Source organism: Leucopleurus acutus (genome assembly GCF_964270905.1).
Source record: "Leucopleurus acutus genome assembly, chromosome: 3".
Classification (NCBI taxonomy): Eukaryota; Metazoa; Chordata; class Mammalia; order Artiodactyla; family Delphinidae; genus Leucopleurus; species Leucopleurus acutus.
In genome coordinates, this window is record NC_139145.1 from 85,073,398 (window position 1) to 85,087,573 (window position 14,176).

Sequence of the window (14,176 nt, forward strand, 5' to 3'; positions counted from 1 at the left end):
AAATCACACATACACATACCACATGAGAAAGAGAGGGAGAAATGTAAACAGTAGTTGTTATTTCTGGGTAGTAAGATATTAAGGATGGTTTTTGTTTTCTTCTGCTTGCCTTTTTTTCCTTATTTTTCTATAATGAACATACACTAATACTCAGAAAAATGTTAGTTCAAAAATTAAATATTTCTACATATTGCACTAAGAGCATATGAATTACCAGATACCTAATTTGCAGCTAAAATGGAATCCATTAAGATAGCAAGGCATAGGGGATAGGAGGGCATTTTTATTATTTCAATTACTCAAAAACAATGCTACCAATTATTCCACTGCCCAGAACATCATTCAGGGTGTGCATGTCTGTCTCTGTGTGTGTGTGTGTGTGTGTGTGTGTGTGTGTGTGTGTGTGTGTGTGTTCTGTGGGGCAGTACAGAATCATCCAAGCTAATTAGTATGTATTTAACAAATGATGGACAATTAACATGGAGCTTCACTTCCTGCCACTAGATCTACCGAGCGGAGAAAGAAACAGAGAGGGAGATCCAGGAGACATTTCCAAGGAAAAAAGTTCCCTAAAGTATAGGCAGAAAATTCAGATACTTCCTGTATCCCTTGGTTCAGGCTATCCCTTTAAGATGGATTTTTTCTTTTAAACTTTTTATAAACATACTAAAAATATGTATATTTGAGTTCTCAAAAACATGTACAATAAACCCCATGTTCTCATCACTCAGCTTCAGTAATTATCAACATTTTTCAGAATTTTCTTTCTAGTTGCTTATCTTGCATTAGTAGGAAACAATAATACTTAGGAACAGGAAAACAGTTTGTAGAAACATTTTTACACATTAAATAAAAAAGAAATGGTTAAAAACCTCACTGTGCAGATCTGAACCAAGCTTTGAAGAAGTCCCTAAAGAGTTTCTGAGGCCTGCTGATTCAATTACCACCTTTCCCATCCAGTTTGCCCTTCCTCCCCAGTAGCTATTTGAGTGCATTATTACACTTGGGAAATGGAAGAACTAAAATAAAGAAAGCAGTAAACCAGGAACTGGGAAGCCACAGGACAGAACTGGGGGATTAGCAAGCGCTCACCCAGAGCAAGTGTGGTCCAGAGGACAGCCTGGGGACAAGCAGGCATCAGGCTGGGCAGGCCAGTCTCACGAAGGTCACGAAGTGGGGACAGGGGTGCATTATGAACTGTCACAGGGTTGTACCTACCCAAACTGTTGTCACTGCTCGTGGGCCAGGAAGCAATTCTGTCCCTCAGCTTCTTCTTTTTACAGGAATTGTCTGACTTCTCAGAAAGACCTACTTCCTCCTTCCTAATTTCTCTGACGAGCTGCATGCGGCACCTTGTAAAATCCTGAAAGGAAATCTTCCCATTTTCATCAGCGCCCAGTTGGTTCATGATCTCAGCCACAGACTCTTCCATATTCAACTGGCGGCAGACCATCAACAAGTCATTTCTACAGAAGGGATCAAACAGAAAAATGGCTTGTTAGGAGAGACATTTAAGCTAGAGAAAATAGTTAATGAAAAAAAAGAGTATTTCTTGAATACACCCACACGTAGGAAACCTATTTCCACATTTCTCATTGCTTCTGGAAAAGTGCTAAGTGTGCAAAAAGATCTGTTCCACCTGGGTTATTCTAGACAAGAACTCTATTATTATTTGGAACAGTGAGGCAACTTTAAATCCTTTGTTCTCTTTTTTCTTCCGTGTCCATGCCCTTTTCTCCTTTTCTTTCTTTTGAAATTGACAAAGCACCTGTAGAAGGTAGCATTGTTACCTAACTGTAAGATAAAGTTTCAGAACATAGAAAAGATATTGTTTCCACTCTTGGCAGAGTTGAAAATCTCATCAAATTGTAAAGGAACAACAAAGATTTTAACAAGCTTGACTTTTCAGCTTTCTGGACCAATCAGCTAATTTTAGTACGTCTTTAAAATGTTATTTAATTTCAACTTTGATGAATCAGTGCTCCCCTACCTCTGGTTTTTCCTGATTTTCTTTGAGTATTTTCCACCTTCTCATCAGCAATTAGTAAACCCTAAGCCTTAGGGCAGGGATCAAAATCCCAAAAGTCTTCCAGGTCTAGGACTTAATGTAAACGTGTGAAGTGGGTGGATTTAAGACAAGAGGGGTTTCTGGAGTCTGTGGCTGGACCAGAGAAGTATATTCAGCCTACAGGTTCTCAAGTTAAAGAAAGAGAAAGAAAAAGAATAAAAAAGAAACAAGAACAACAACACTATGCCGGCCAAGAACATTTATCTGGAGGACATCATCTGACCCTGCACATATAAATCTTGTTCTTTTCTCTCTTTCTAAACTCTTTGGGAAAACACTTTGTTCAGATTGATCCAACTCTAAGTCTCAATAAAGGTAAAAGGATTATGAATTTAAGAGCTGGAAGAGATATTAGGAACTGGGCCATGGTCACAAGAACAGCTAGTTAGTGCTCCTGTCTCAACACACCACCAAACCCAGTCATCTGGAGACCATGACCAATTTGATGTTTGCTGATACCTGAAACCTAACCATGAAAAGACCAACCCTTCTCCAGTCACCCTTCACAAATTCCTTCTGGTCCATGCTAGTATGATTCCCCAAGTTCCCTAGGCTCACAGAATTGTAGATATTTTTAATATCTTCTCATTCACTCCATTTTAACCCTAATTCCCCCCATCCTCGTCCCTAGTATCCAATCTCTCATCAAATTTCTGTTGGTCCTGTCCCTGAAATGCTTCTATATTTACTCTTTATTATGTTTTTCAATACACATAACACTCTCCAAAACCTTCTCAGTTTATACCAGGTCCATTATATTAGCTTCTTCAGTTGATCACCTTGCTTCCATATGCCATCCATTTTTGTGTTTCATAAAGAATTTTGACACACAGCTACAAGTTTTAGTTTATCTTGTTTGTATGTCTGTGTATATGTGTATAGTATATAATGCTTATGTGTATATATTTATGCTTTTATTTGTAAGATAGATGTATGGGTAGATAAATAAATATACACATATGGAAGGAAGTATGGTAGATTAAATTAGTCCTAATTTTTCATTTCTCTGTAGAACAGTTATACGTCTATACCCTTGCCTTGGCCTTGGGGCCAGGGACACTCATGGTAGGTATGATCTTTCCCATCATTTTAACTTCAGGCTTGACATCTGACTTAGCCTCTGGGATGTATGTGTTTATCTAGTTAATCCCCTACTGGGCTTGTCCCCTTTTGCTTCTGCTATTATTATGAGAAGAACAAACCATGATAGCTATTAACCCTCTAGCCTGGACCCCCAAATGAGCCACTTCAGCTGATCTGCAGACGTGTAGCATAAGAATCACTGCAGCTGACCCAAAGGTATGTAATCAAGAATAAATTCTTATTGTTTATGCCAATGAGATTTTGTGATTGTTCCCCAGCAATAGCTAACTGATACATTGGAATAATTTTTTGATCTATTCATATGTTTATTGTTTTGCCCTTTGCTGAATACAACCTGTCTGATGTTCGGCTGGACTCATCCCAGACAGGAATGATTATGATTCCTGTAGAACAGGAATGCAGTACTGTTTATGTACTGCTTACATAACAGTAAAACAGGAATGCAAACAAAAAGAAAGGGCCAATGTTCAGGTTCTACATCTAAAAAAAGAATTTCTTTATCATGTTTTTAGACAATAATCTTAAAAATTAGGCTTGGTGGGAGATAAGTAAGTTTTCTAAATTTCAGAAGTTCACATAATAAGATGTTAACACTAATATTTTCTGAATAGTAGGAATATGGTGTTTTCATTTTCTTATTTTTGCCTATTGTATTTGTAACTTTCTACAATGTACTATACTACTTTCATAAATTGCTATGTCATTTTATAGGTTTTAAAAATGAGGATAATAATAGCACCTATCTCTTAGGGTTGTTTTGAGGATAAATGAGATGATACATGTAAAGCACTTAACACAGTTCCTGGCACATATTAAGTACTCAATAAATAGTAGCCATTATTATGATTATTTTATAATTATTGATCATAAATCTTTAACAATGTCCCAGTTGCACGATTAAGTCTTTAGTAATTAAGCACAAACTGCTCAGGGGAAAATAGTGCTTATTGAACTGAACTGACTCCTTCACTAAGTGGAGCAATCTATCTGTAGAGGCTCGCCTTCCTCCCTGCCTGTGGCCCACTTACACTTGGGCGCCCTGGTGAGAAACCTAAGCCTGTCCAAGCTTGAGAAGCCCCATTCCACAAAAAGCAGCTCAAAGAAGGATTTGTGTTCTAGAAATGTCAAATGTCAACTCAGAGGAGAATGCATAATTTTGCACCTTTATTTAAAAAGTGTAGGTCACTGGGCTTCCCTGGTGGTGCAGTGGTTGAGAGTCCGCCTGCCGATGCAGGGGACACAGGTTCGTGCCCCGGTCTGGGAAGATCCCACATGCCGCAGAGCGGCTGGGCCCGTGAGCCATGGTCGCTGAGCCCGTGTGTCCGGAGCCTGTGCTCCGCAACGGGAGAGGCCACGGCAGTGAGAGGCCCACGTATCGCAAAAAAAAAAAAAAAAGGTGTGGGTCACTGAGAGACTCTCATAAAAGGTCAAAAACAAAATACAGTACATCCTACTAAATTAAGTCAGACAGTAATCTTTAAACAGCGGTGCTAGTTTCTAAAAACTAAATGAAAGCTAAAGTTTCTCAGTATAGAAACACAGAACTAGCAAGAACAACTAACAAACCTGCAGGGCGAAATGCTACTGTCCCCATTTTATAGATGAAGATGTGAAGGCTGAAAGAGTCCCAGAGCTAATATGGGGCAGAGTCAGGAATCTAAACCAAATCAGTCTGATTCCAAAGCTCTTGCCCTTTCCATTCTACCAAACACCACCTTGGATGTCAATGATACTTAAACTTTGGCCTCTGAACACAAATAAGGACAGCAATCATAGGAACAGCTTGATGATCAACAGTCATTAAAGAACAGTACTTTTATCTTAAACCAGAAAGACTACATATATCTATATATGTGCTCCCCGACTACGTTAAATACGGGTGAGAATAATATTACATTTTGATATCAACATGAGAAAACAGTTACAAGAGAGAGAAAAAAAAACTCCAGGGAGTTCCCTGGCGGTCCAGTGGTTAGGACTCTGCGCTTTTACTACGGGAACTAACATCCCGCAAGCAAGCCGAGTGACACAGCCAAAAAAAAAAAAATCCCAAAGCTCTCCTTTACATATAAGAGCAAGAGAGAACCTGATCACAGTTTCACTATCAGCCATTGTGCTAGGGCTGTTTCAAATAGCTCGCAATGAATTACACGCTCCTGTGACTACGCCCCTTTGCATTATGTCTTTGCCTTTCCTCCTATCAACAGATGGAGGCTATTTCCTTGACCTTGAATCTGGGCTGGCCTTGTGACTTGCTTTGACCAGTGGAATGTGGCAGAAATAACTAACGTTCTAGGATTCATGAACACATGCCTTATGACGCCTTGTAGTTTCCACTTTCAGCTCAAATCCTTCCAGCTTCATGCTGGCCTTGTCGCCCACTCAAGGCTACAAGTGGTCTCTTCCTTCTTCTAGCATTTAGCACATGTACCATTCATTCAGTGACTATATATAGCCGTGGGACAACTTTTAAATTGTTGTACTAAACTTTCATTTCTTTTTCTCTTTTTTAAAAAATTATTTTCAGGGCTTCCCTGGTGGCGCAGTGCTTGAGAGTCCGCCTGCCGATGCAGGGGACACGGGTTCATGGCCCGGTCTGGGAGGATCCCACATGCCGCGGAGTGGCTAGGCCCGTGAGCCATGGCCACTGAGCCTGCGCCGGAGCCTGTGCTCTGCAACGGGAGAGGCCACAACAGTGAGAGGCCCGTGTACCGCAAAAAAAAAAATTATTTTCACACACTCAAGTCTTATCTTCCCAACCTGACCACAGGCTCCTGGAAGCCAGTGGCCATGCATCAGTCTCCCTTAAGATCCGTGCAGCACCCAGCACACCACCCTGTACACAACAGAACTCCATCACATTTGTTTTGATAGATGGATTTGTAAACTCTCAGAAGTTAAACATGATCATTCTTTTGAAGGGGTTCCCCACTTCATCTGATATCTTCCCACAATACCTGTCTTTGTATCTTCCCACAGAAGGCAACAGCACATGGGATGCTCAGTGAGTATGAATGACCAATGGGCACCGTAAAAACAAACAACAACCTTGTAGCCTTAGTGACAGAGCAACATAACAGTTTCTCCACACTAGGCCAGGAACGTTTCTCAGAGGAAGACATAATGAGCAGCGGTTGTCCAAAACTAATATAGTCCAGTGGAGAACTATTTCAGAAGTAGTAACATCATCATATAAAGCACCTGCCTTTAAAATAAAAACCAACAAACTTTTGTACATTATTTCAGAAAATACACCGATTCATCTTAGAAAATGTAGACAAGAAGAAAATATAAATTACATGCTACCTTTCTACCCAGCAATAACCACAGTGAACATTTTAACTAATTTCACAAAATTATGGTAAATATTTTTTTCTCTAAGTTTCCTCTAAATAAATAAATTTCCTCCAAATAAAATTTTCCTTTCATCATTGCTACAACTGCTCTAGAAGGTGTTTCATATTTATTCATATTCATATATGCATGTCTTATCTTCAGAGGATATAACCATGAGGAATAGATTCTGGTTTAGCAGAGGAACTGGTCAAATGAGGTAATATTTGGCTCTGCAGAGAACACCAATCACCAGGCAGCACTGAAGATCAATGCTTCTAGCTCAAAACTGCATGGTTTTACAAAGCATAGCTATTACTTTCTGTATGTAGAAGCCTTTTGGTCTCTTGGCTATTCTTTTTCTTTTAACTTGTAAAGAAATTGAGTAGGAAGTGAAAATTCAATGAAGCTATTCATCATTCAGGGAAATTCACAGCCTAACATCAGGAATAGATAACGGGAAAGATGGGCTTAGGTCTCTCAAGCTCAGATGCAGAGAAAAACACTATTCTTCCCCACAATGATACTAAACCCCAAACCCAGTCGGAATGAGGGCTATGTGAAAGCAATTGTTACTCTGAGGAAGGGTTAGATGCTTCTGTTCACAGCTCTCAACGAACAGACACTAATAGGTATGCCAGAAATAGCTGCTTATGAAAGAACTCAAAACAAGTCTATAAGTTCATTTTGCCTCTCTAACTGTTCAATTTGAGTCACACAAAAATGTAATTTAGGGGACTCTAATTTCAGTTCCATAAATATTCAAAGTGTGAAAAATCATAAATAAGTCATTAAAAAACAGGCTTCTGGGCTACAACTGGTAATTTCTGAGTATAATTGTTGGAGGGAGCAAATGCATTTGCCTTTCACAATTGCTTCTGAGTTTATCTAGTCTAAAGTGAAGACCAAAACAAACAACTAAATAAGCAAATAAACTTATCGTTAAAAGGAGAGTAGTTGATCGATCTGAAGGACTTCAACAAAATTCAGAAAGATAGTAAAGAGATGGGAGAAGCTGGCCAGTGGGGCTACCTTACCTTTCAGAGCATGGAACAAATAGATGTTCAAAGGTGATAAATCAGGATACTTACACAGTGGTATAAGCACATTATGGAAAAAAATGGAAAAAAATCATCAAGAGAACTAAAAGCACAAGTGGTAAAAAAATTGTACCTGGGGAGTGAGCTTGGGCATTGAGAGGTGGATGGGGCAAGAGACTTGTGTTTTGTCATGTGCCCTTCTGTACCATTTTATTTTATTTTATTTTATTTTACCATGTGCATGAATTATTTTGATAAAAGTAATGTTTTCAGGTTTAAAAAATCAAATAAGTCATTAATTTAATCTGAGCTATAACAGACAAAAGATTAGTATTTAAATATACAACAAATTCCTACAATGTAATAAGAAAACGATAACAACCCAGTTGAAAACTGGGTAAATGATAAGAACAGAAAATTAACAAAAAATGGCAAAGATGTGGAAATATTCTCAACCTTGATAAACGTAAGGAAAATGCAAATTCAAGCAAACAATGGGATACAATTTTAATAGGTATAGGACTGGCAAAAATGTTAGTCTGACAATACCAAATGTTGACAAAGAAGCAGAAACTTTCATGCGGTGTTGGTGGAAAACAAAAACTGGTACCACTTCTTTAGAATGAATTTTGGCAACATCTAAGAAAAAATGCACACCCTTCAACCAGAAATATCACTTTTAGTTATATATGTTAAAGAAACTTATGCTAGGATGGAAGGAGACATGCACAATATCTGTAAGAGCAAAGATTTGGAAAAAGGTTAGTATTAATAATCATGCTAATAAGAACAGTGAACATGCACCGGATGCTTACTGTGTGCCGGGGCCTGAGCTAGTGGATACATAAATTGAGGAATCGTCAGCTAATGAAATATGATCAGAGTTTTCAGAAGAAATACATTTGTAATATATCATAATTAATAAATCTCAAAAACAGCAGTGAGTAAAAACCTCAAGAATAACATGAACGACAGGACAGTATTTATCTAAAGTTTAAAAATATAACAAAAACCACTATAAATTATATATGAATAATAAAAACAAAGTCAGGAAGCAAAAACATCAACCATAAAGTTGAGGGAGAGAGGGGAATAGAATTGGGGAGGGGATAAAGGGGTTTTAACATGCATTTACAATGTTATATTAAAAAATCATAGGTAAATATGACACAATGTCTACATCTTTTCAATCTGGGTATGGATACCTGTGTGTTTACTATACACTTTGTAGTTTTCAATATTTAAAATCTGTCTTAATTAAAAAAATCTAATGTATGAAAGGCAACTTAAAACAAATTTGGTCTGAGGCCATGGTTGAAGGATAAAACATTTAAAATGAGCAATGTCATTCATATCAGTAAGCACTTGTAGGACATGTCTCGTGGAGTTGATCAAATTAGATGATCCAAAATGACACTGTTCATCCTTACAGGCTATAGAGCACCTGATTATTTTCCTGGTATGATTTTCTAAAAGTAGAATTACTCAGTGTTAAACAGTCTAATCTCTCAATACAGTTTTTCAAACATCCCTTGAGAAACATCCACCAATTTTGAGCCCCACCAGCAGTGTTTCAGTTACCCCCACTTGTTTTACATACTTTTCTGGAGAGCAGAATCAAATTCCCCATCTCTATGGTCTCACTTTCTTTTCTGTGAAGGCATTTATACCACACATTCCCAGAGACACATTTCTTTCCTTCTCTTCAGCACTCAGTACTGACGGCTGCCTTTTCCTTGAATCTCTTTCCTTCATTAGCCTGTGTAACAGCCCTGTCTTCTAGTTTCCCACCTCTACGTGACTGCTCCTTCAGAGTTCTTGTCCTTAAATATCCACGTTACCCAAAGCCTTGTCCTTTCTATTTTCTCACTTTATAGACTCTTTATAGCTGATCTAATCTAAATTTATGGCTTTATCTATCACTAGGAACACTGACTCCCAAATCTCCCTCTCCAGTTAAGTAGTAATCCATTTTGACTGTATAGCTACACTTCAGTGTCATACATTTATCTTGAACTCAAAGTCCTAAAATGAATTCATCATTTTGTATCCCTTTACAAGTTGACTCCTCCTCTCTACATAAATTACACCATTGTTCACCCACAGTAGAAATCTAGGAATTTTCTAAGTTGCTTCCTTCTCATTTATTCCCCCTGCAATCAGTCACCCAAAATAGTGTCTGTTGTTCTAAATGGCTCTCATATCCATCCTATCCTGATCATTCTTATCACCCTCATCGTTTTCCACTTGAATTACTATAATGGTCTCCTACTGGCTCTCCCTCTTTCCAACTGGTAGGCGACATGTTATTTTTCCCTGCTTAAAATCCTTTCTTTGTGTCCCTCAAGACTTTCAGCTTCATACCCATGTTTCTCACTTCATAGCTAAGGTCCTATCTTTCTAGCCTCACTCTCCTGCTAAAGTAGGCAACCTGCATCCTAGCCCACTGAATTTCTTTTAGGTTCCATAAGAGGCATTGTTGTTTTACATGCCCATACTTTGTATATATTTAGCCCTCTGCTTGGAAAATCCTCTCTTTACCTTTCTCCAAACACCAGCCCATGCTTGTAATTCACTTGAATAGCATCTCCTTCAGAAATCTTCCCTAAATATCTCAGGTAACTCCCAGTTTAATTTGATGCCCCTTCCCTGTGTTACTAAGTCACCTGTGCTTGCTTTGATCACTTACCCCACTGTACAGTAATTATTGATTTATTTTTTTCTCTCTTCTACCAGACCAGAGACTGGTAACTAAAACCTACAACCAAATCCAGACCATTGCTTGCTTTTGTAAGTCAAGTTTATTGAAACCCGGCATACCCATTTGTCTACGGTTACTTTCTCACTACAACAGTTGAGTTGAATACTTGTGACAGAGTATATGGCCCATAAAACCAAAAATCTTTACTATATGGCCTTTTATTTAAAAGAAGTTGCAAACTTCGTACTAGACTGTAAATTCTTAGAGGAGAGGGTTCATTCTTTGTTCATCTTTGAATCCCTAACACCTGGCATACAAATAGCTGTTAAATAAATAAGTGGGAAAATAAAATGTTAGATTTGAGGTAAAAGAGATGGGGAGAGAAGTTAATGAGGACCTTTAACCCCATTTCTTCTTTGCTTTTTGCACACCCCAATTTATAATCACAAATGAAAACAAAACAAGTTGATATCATTAGGGTTTTTTTTTAAGTTTTTTTGATGTGGACCATGTTTAAAGTCTTTATTGAATTTGTTCCAATATTGCTTCTGTGTTATGTTTTGTTTTTTTGGCCTCGAGGCATGTGGGATCCCAGCTCCCTGACCAGGGACTGAGCCCACACCCCCTGCACTGGAAGGCGAAGTCCCAACCACCCAACTGCCAGGGACGTCCCCATATCATAAGGTCTTAAAATATCTTCTAGTATATATGAGAGGCTCTGTACCCTTCAAGCTAGTAATTTAAGCCTTCTGTGCTAGTGGTACTCAACGCTGACAGCATATGATGTTCACCTGGGGTGATTAAAACATATTGATGCTCGGGCTCCATTGCTGAAAAACTAAATCAGGGTGGGGAGGAGGGGGCAGCATCGATATTTGTTAGAAGGCTTCCTAAGTGATTCAGAGTAGAACTTCTACACCAATAGTCTGAAGGGACGAGAGCTTTGAGGCAACTCAGAAATCTTAATTTAAAACCAATCAACCAAAGAAACACACTAGATGTTGATAAGTTATATACTAGTAAGATGAAAAGAAAGAGATATTTTAGAAAAGTTATCTACAGAGGCGGAAACAAAATGATTCCTCCTCTAGCATTTAAGCTCCATGAGGATGGAGCATTTTGTCTCTTCTGTTCACTCTTGTATTCCCGATACCAATAACAGTACCTGGCACGAAACACGCGATCAGTAGACAAATGATGAATGTATGAATACGTTTTTCATTTGCCTTCAGTCAGCCAGAAGCCCCAGAAATACTCCAGTTAACTGAAATTTTATACACAAAGAAGGCAAATTAGCAAATATAATCTTCAGTTAATCAACAGACAACATTTTATAGGGGCATAAACATTACATTCTACAATTTAAAAGAGTGTTTTGATTTTAAAAAGGGAAAGCAAAGAGACACTGCTGTGGGTAAAAGCAGCCCAGCCTCTAAAAAAATTCAATATTTACTTTTAAAAAGGTTAGCTGTCATCTGCAAACTCATGGGAAGAGAACATGAAAAGCCATGAAGGAAAGATAAAATTGGTGACATTACCTAAATAAACCAAATGCCATACGACATGCAACCTAAGGAATTAACAGAAATCGTCTTGGACCTTCCCTCTTAAAGCACTAAGCACGCTAGCCCAAGGAAGAATATCTGAGGCTGGCTAATTCTTTCTGTTTCCTTGTTTCTTCTTTCTCTTTCTCATAAAACATAGTACTAGAAATTATAAAGCTGTTGGCCTAATTTTTATATCCGAAAAAAATGCTTTTGGTTGAGGTTACCAACTTGAAAAAATACAGAAGAATAGGAAAGACAAAAGTCAAGATTGAAAGAAGACACACTTTGTCATCAAATTTATATTATAAAGATTTTCCTTTTGAAATTTCACTCCTAAAGGAATATTTGAGATATAAGCTCTTTGGAAAGCCAGAATTTCCCATTACCAACTTTCTCAATATTGTCTATGTTGAAACCTATTTTAACTCCTGTGAATTAATATTTAGTCTTGAGTTGCGCTGTTCAAAATGGTAGTCAATACACACAGGTGGCTATTGAAGTTTACACTGAAATTAACTAAAATTAAATATGATTAAAAATTCATTTCCTCAGTTATACTAGCTCAATAGCCACATGTGGCTAGTGGCTAACACACTGCACAGAACAGTCATAGAACACTTCCATCATCACAGAAAGTCCCATGGGATAGCACTGGGAAAATAAAATAAAGAACAGTACCCTCAAAGGCTTCAGGCGATAGTATCAGTTAAGCAAGGAAATTGTTACAGATGTCAGTTATTATTTCTAGGTAAAGAAGGAATGACAAAACTGATACATAAAAAGTCTGAATATAGAAAAGCCATTATGTCATAAAACTGTTAGTTTTCTTTGCAGCTGATTTTCGAGTTTGGGGTTCACTCTTATTCACAGGACACACAAATATCCTCACTTTTTGATTAAGGAAATCTGACCAGATTCAAAATCATGTGCAATACACTACCCACCGATGAAAAAACATAGGTTGAAAGATTTATCAGACTTTAGAAGGCAGGTGGAGGGATGCATATATTCCCTAGAGGAAGCACTAGCTTTGTCTTCTTAGATTTAAGTTATCATAATAGTAATTCTTTCTGATGTTTAGCCTGAACTTCCTGAGAGTTCACTGTAATAATGAATAGCCAAGTTTAATCAATGATATGATGGTTTCCCCTTCTCCAGGTGAAACGTCAAGAGTGACTAAAAGCCAATACTCAAGAAGAAAGCATCTACAAGCAAGTAAAATACTACTTTTACGTATTTTTTAAAAGCGCTTTCATTCTATAATTCTTTTACATGTGACTCCTAATACTCTTACTCTTCATTCTTTTGGCAATCTCTCAATTTGGTGTTTCCCACTGATAGTCCAGTGGGAGAAAATATTTAATGTGTTTGCCCTTGGATTATTATTTTAATCAGTAAGTTAACATTCTTTATTAAGCAAGATTCAGCCTACCTTCACAGTGATTTGTAAAAGCTTCTTAAAAGACGTTTCTGCCATTCCCTGGGAAAAATACTCATTCAGCGTACCTATGATTCAGGGGCTGTGCTAGGTGCTTTAGAAATCTTATTTCATTTAAGCCTCATAATAACTTTAAGAGATATTATCCCCATTTTACAGGGTCTATCAGTTCTGTGTAAAAGGGAGCTTGTCCCAAGTTCCTGGCACCATACTTGGTCCATCACAGGTACTTCAACAAGTTGGTGGATGCATGAATGAACAGAAGGTAGCTCTTCTGTAATCTCAGTGACAGACACAGAACCTTGTAGTGAGCACTCAGAAAATCCTTACCAATTGAATATACTAACAGTAATGGTCAGTATGATAGTTAAGTGATTCTTAATATGCAGATGTTCCTGCAAAACCCCACTAAAGCTAAGCAATTGACTCTCGACCCAAAAACTACATAAGGCAGTCATGTCTGAAAGATATAGACAGGGAAGATACACAGAAAAGGCTGATAGATATAAGTTTGGGGGCAATAAAAGAATTTGGGAAGTGTGCCACTTTTATAAAAACTTATTTATAAGTGTATATTAACAACATCTCAAGAACAGTTATCCTTTCAGATTATTTCAGATCACACTTTCATGAGAAAATTACAGCACACATAACACCATTATTATAAAAAGACAACTGCACCCAAATTTTTTCATCAAGGCAAAAGATTTATATTACAACACGTATTTAACATATAAAAGACACACAGCCTGCTGTGAATGATAAACTTATAATTATATTTATTTTTTCCATTGTAGAAAAGGAATACCTAAATGTGATAATAGGAGATAAAGCAAAAATTTTCACCAAGTGCTCTTAAATTGAATCACCAAGGCTAACACATTTTTAGGCTAGGCTCCAAATGTGCCCTTAACCCCTGGCAAATGGAAGTGACCCACCCACAGG

General features: G+C 37.7%; 1 protein-coding gene and 1 long non-coding RNA gene across 2 annotated transcripts in view; one reads left to right on the forward strand and one right to left on the reverse strand.

Moving 5' to 3' along the window:
* MCC (MCC regulator of WNT signaling pathway) overlaps window positions 1-1,368 on the reverse strand; it is a 360,524-nt gene extending 359,156 nt beyond the window's left edge. The window contains exon 1 of the mRNA XM_082836200.1: window positions 1,219-1,368. Within this exon, the coding sequence (XP_082692326.1) occupies window positions 1,219-1,345 (127 nt within the window). The 5' untranslated portion in view covers window positions 1,346-1,368. The remainder of the gene's footprint in view (window positions 1-1,218) is intronic.
* LOC309959740 overlaps window positions 1-14,176 on the forward strand; it is a 318,024-nt gene that overhangs the window by 221,159 nt on the left and 82,689 nt on the right. The gene's annotated exons all lie outside the window — the stretch shown is intronic.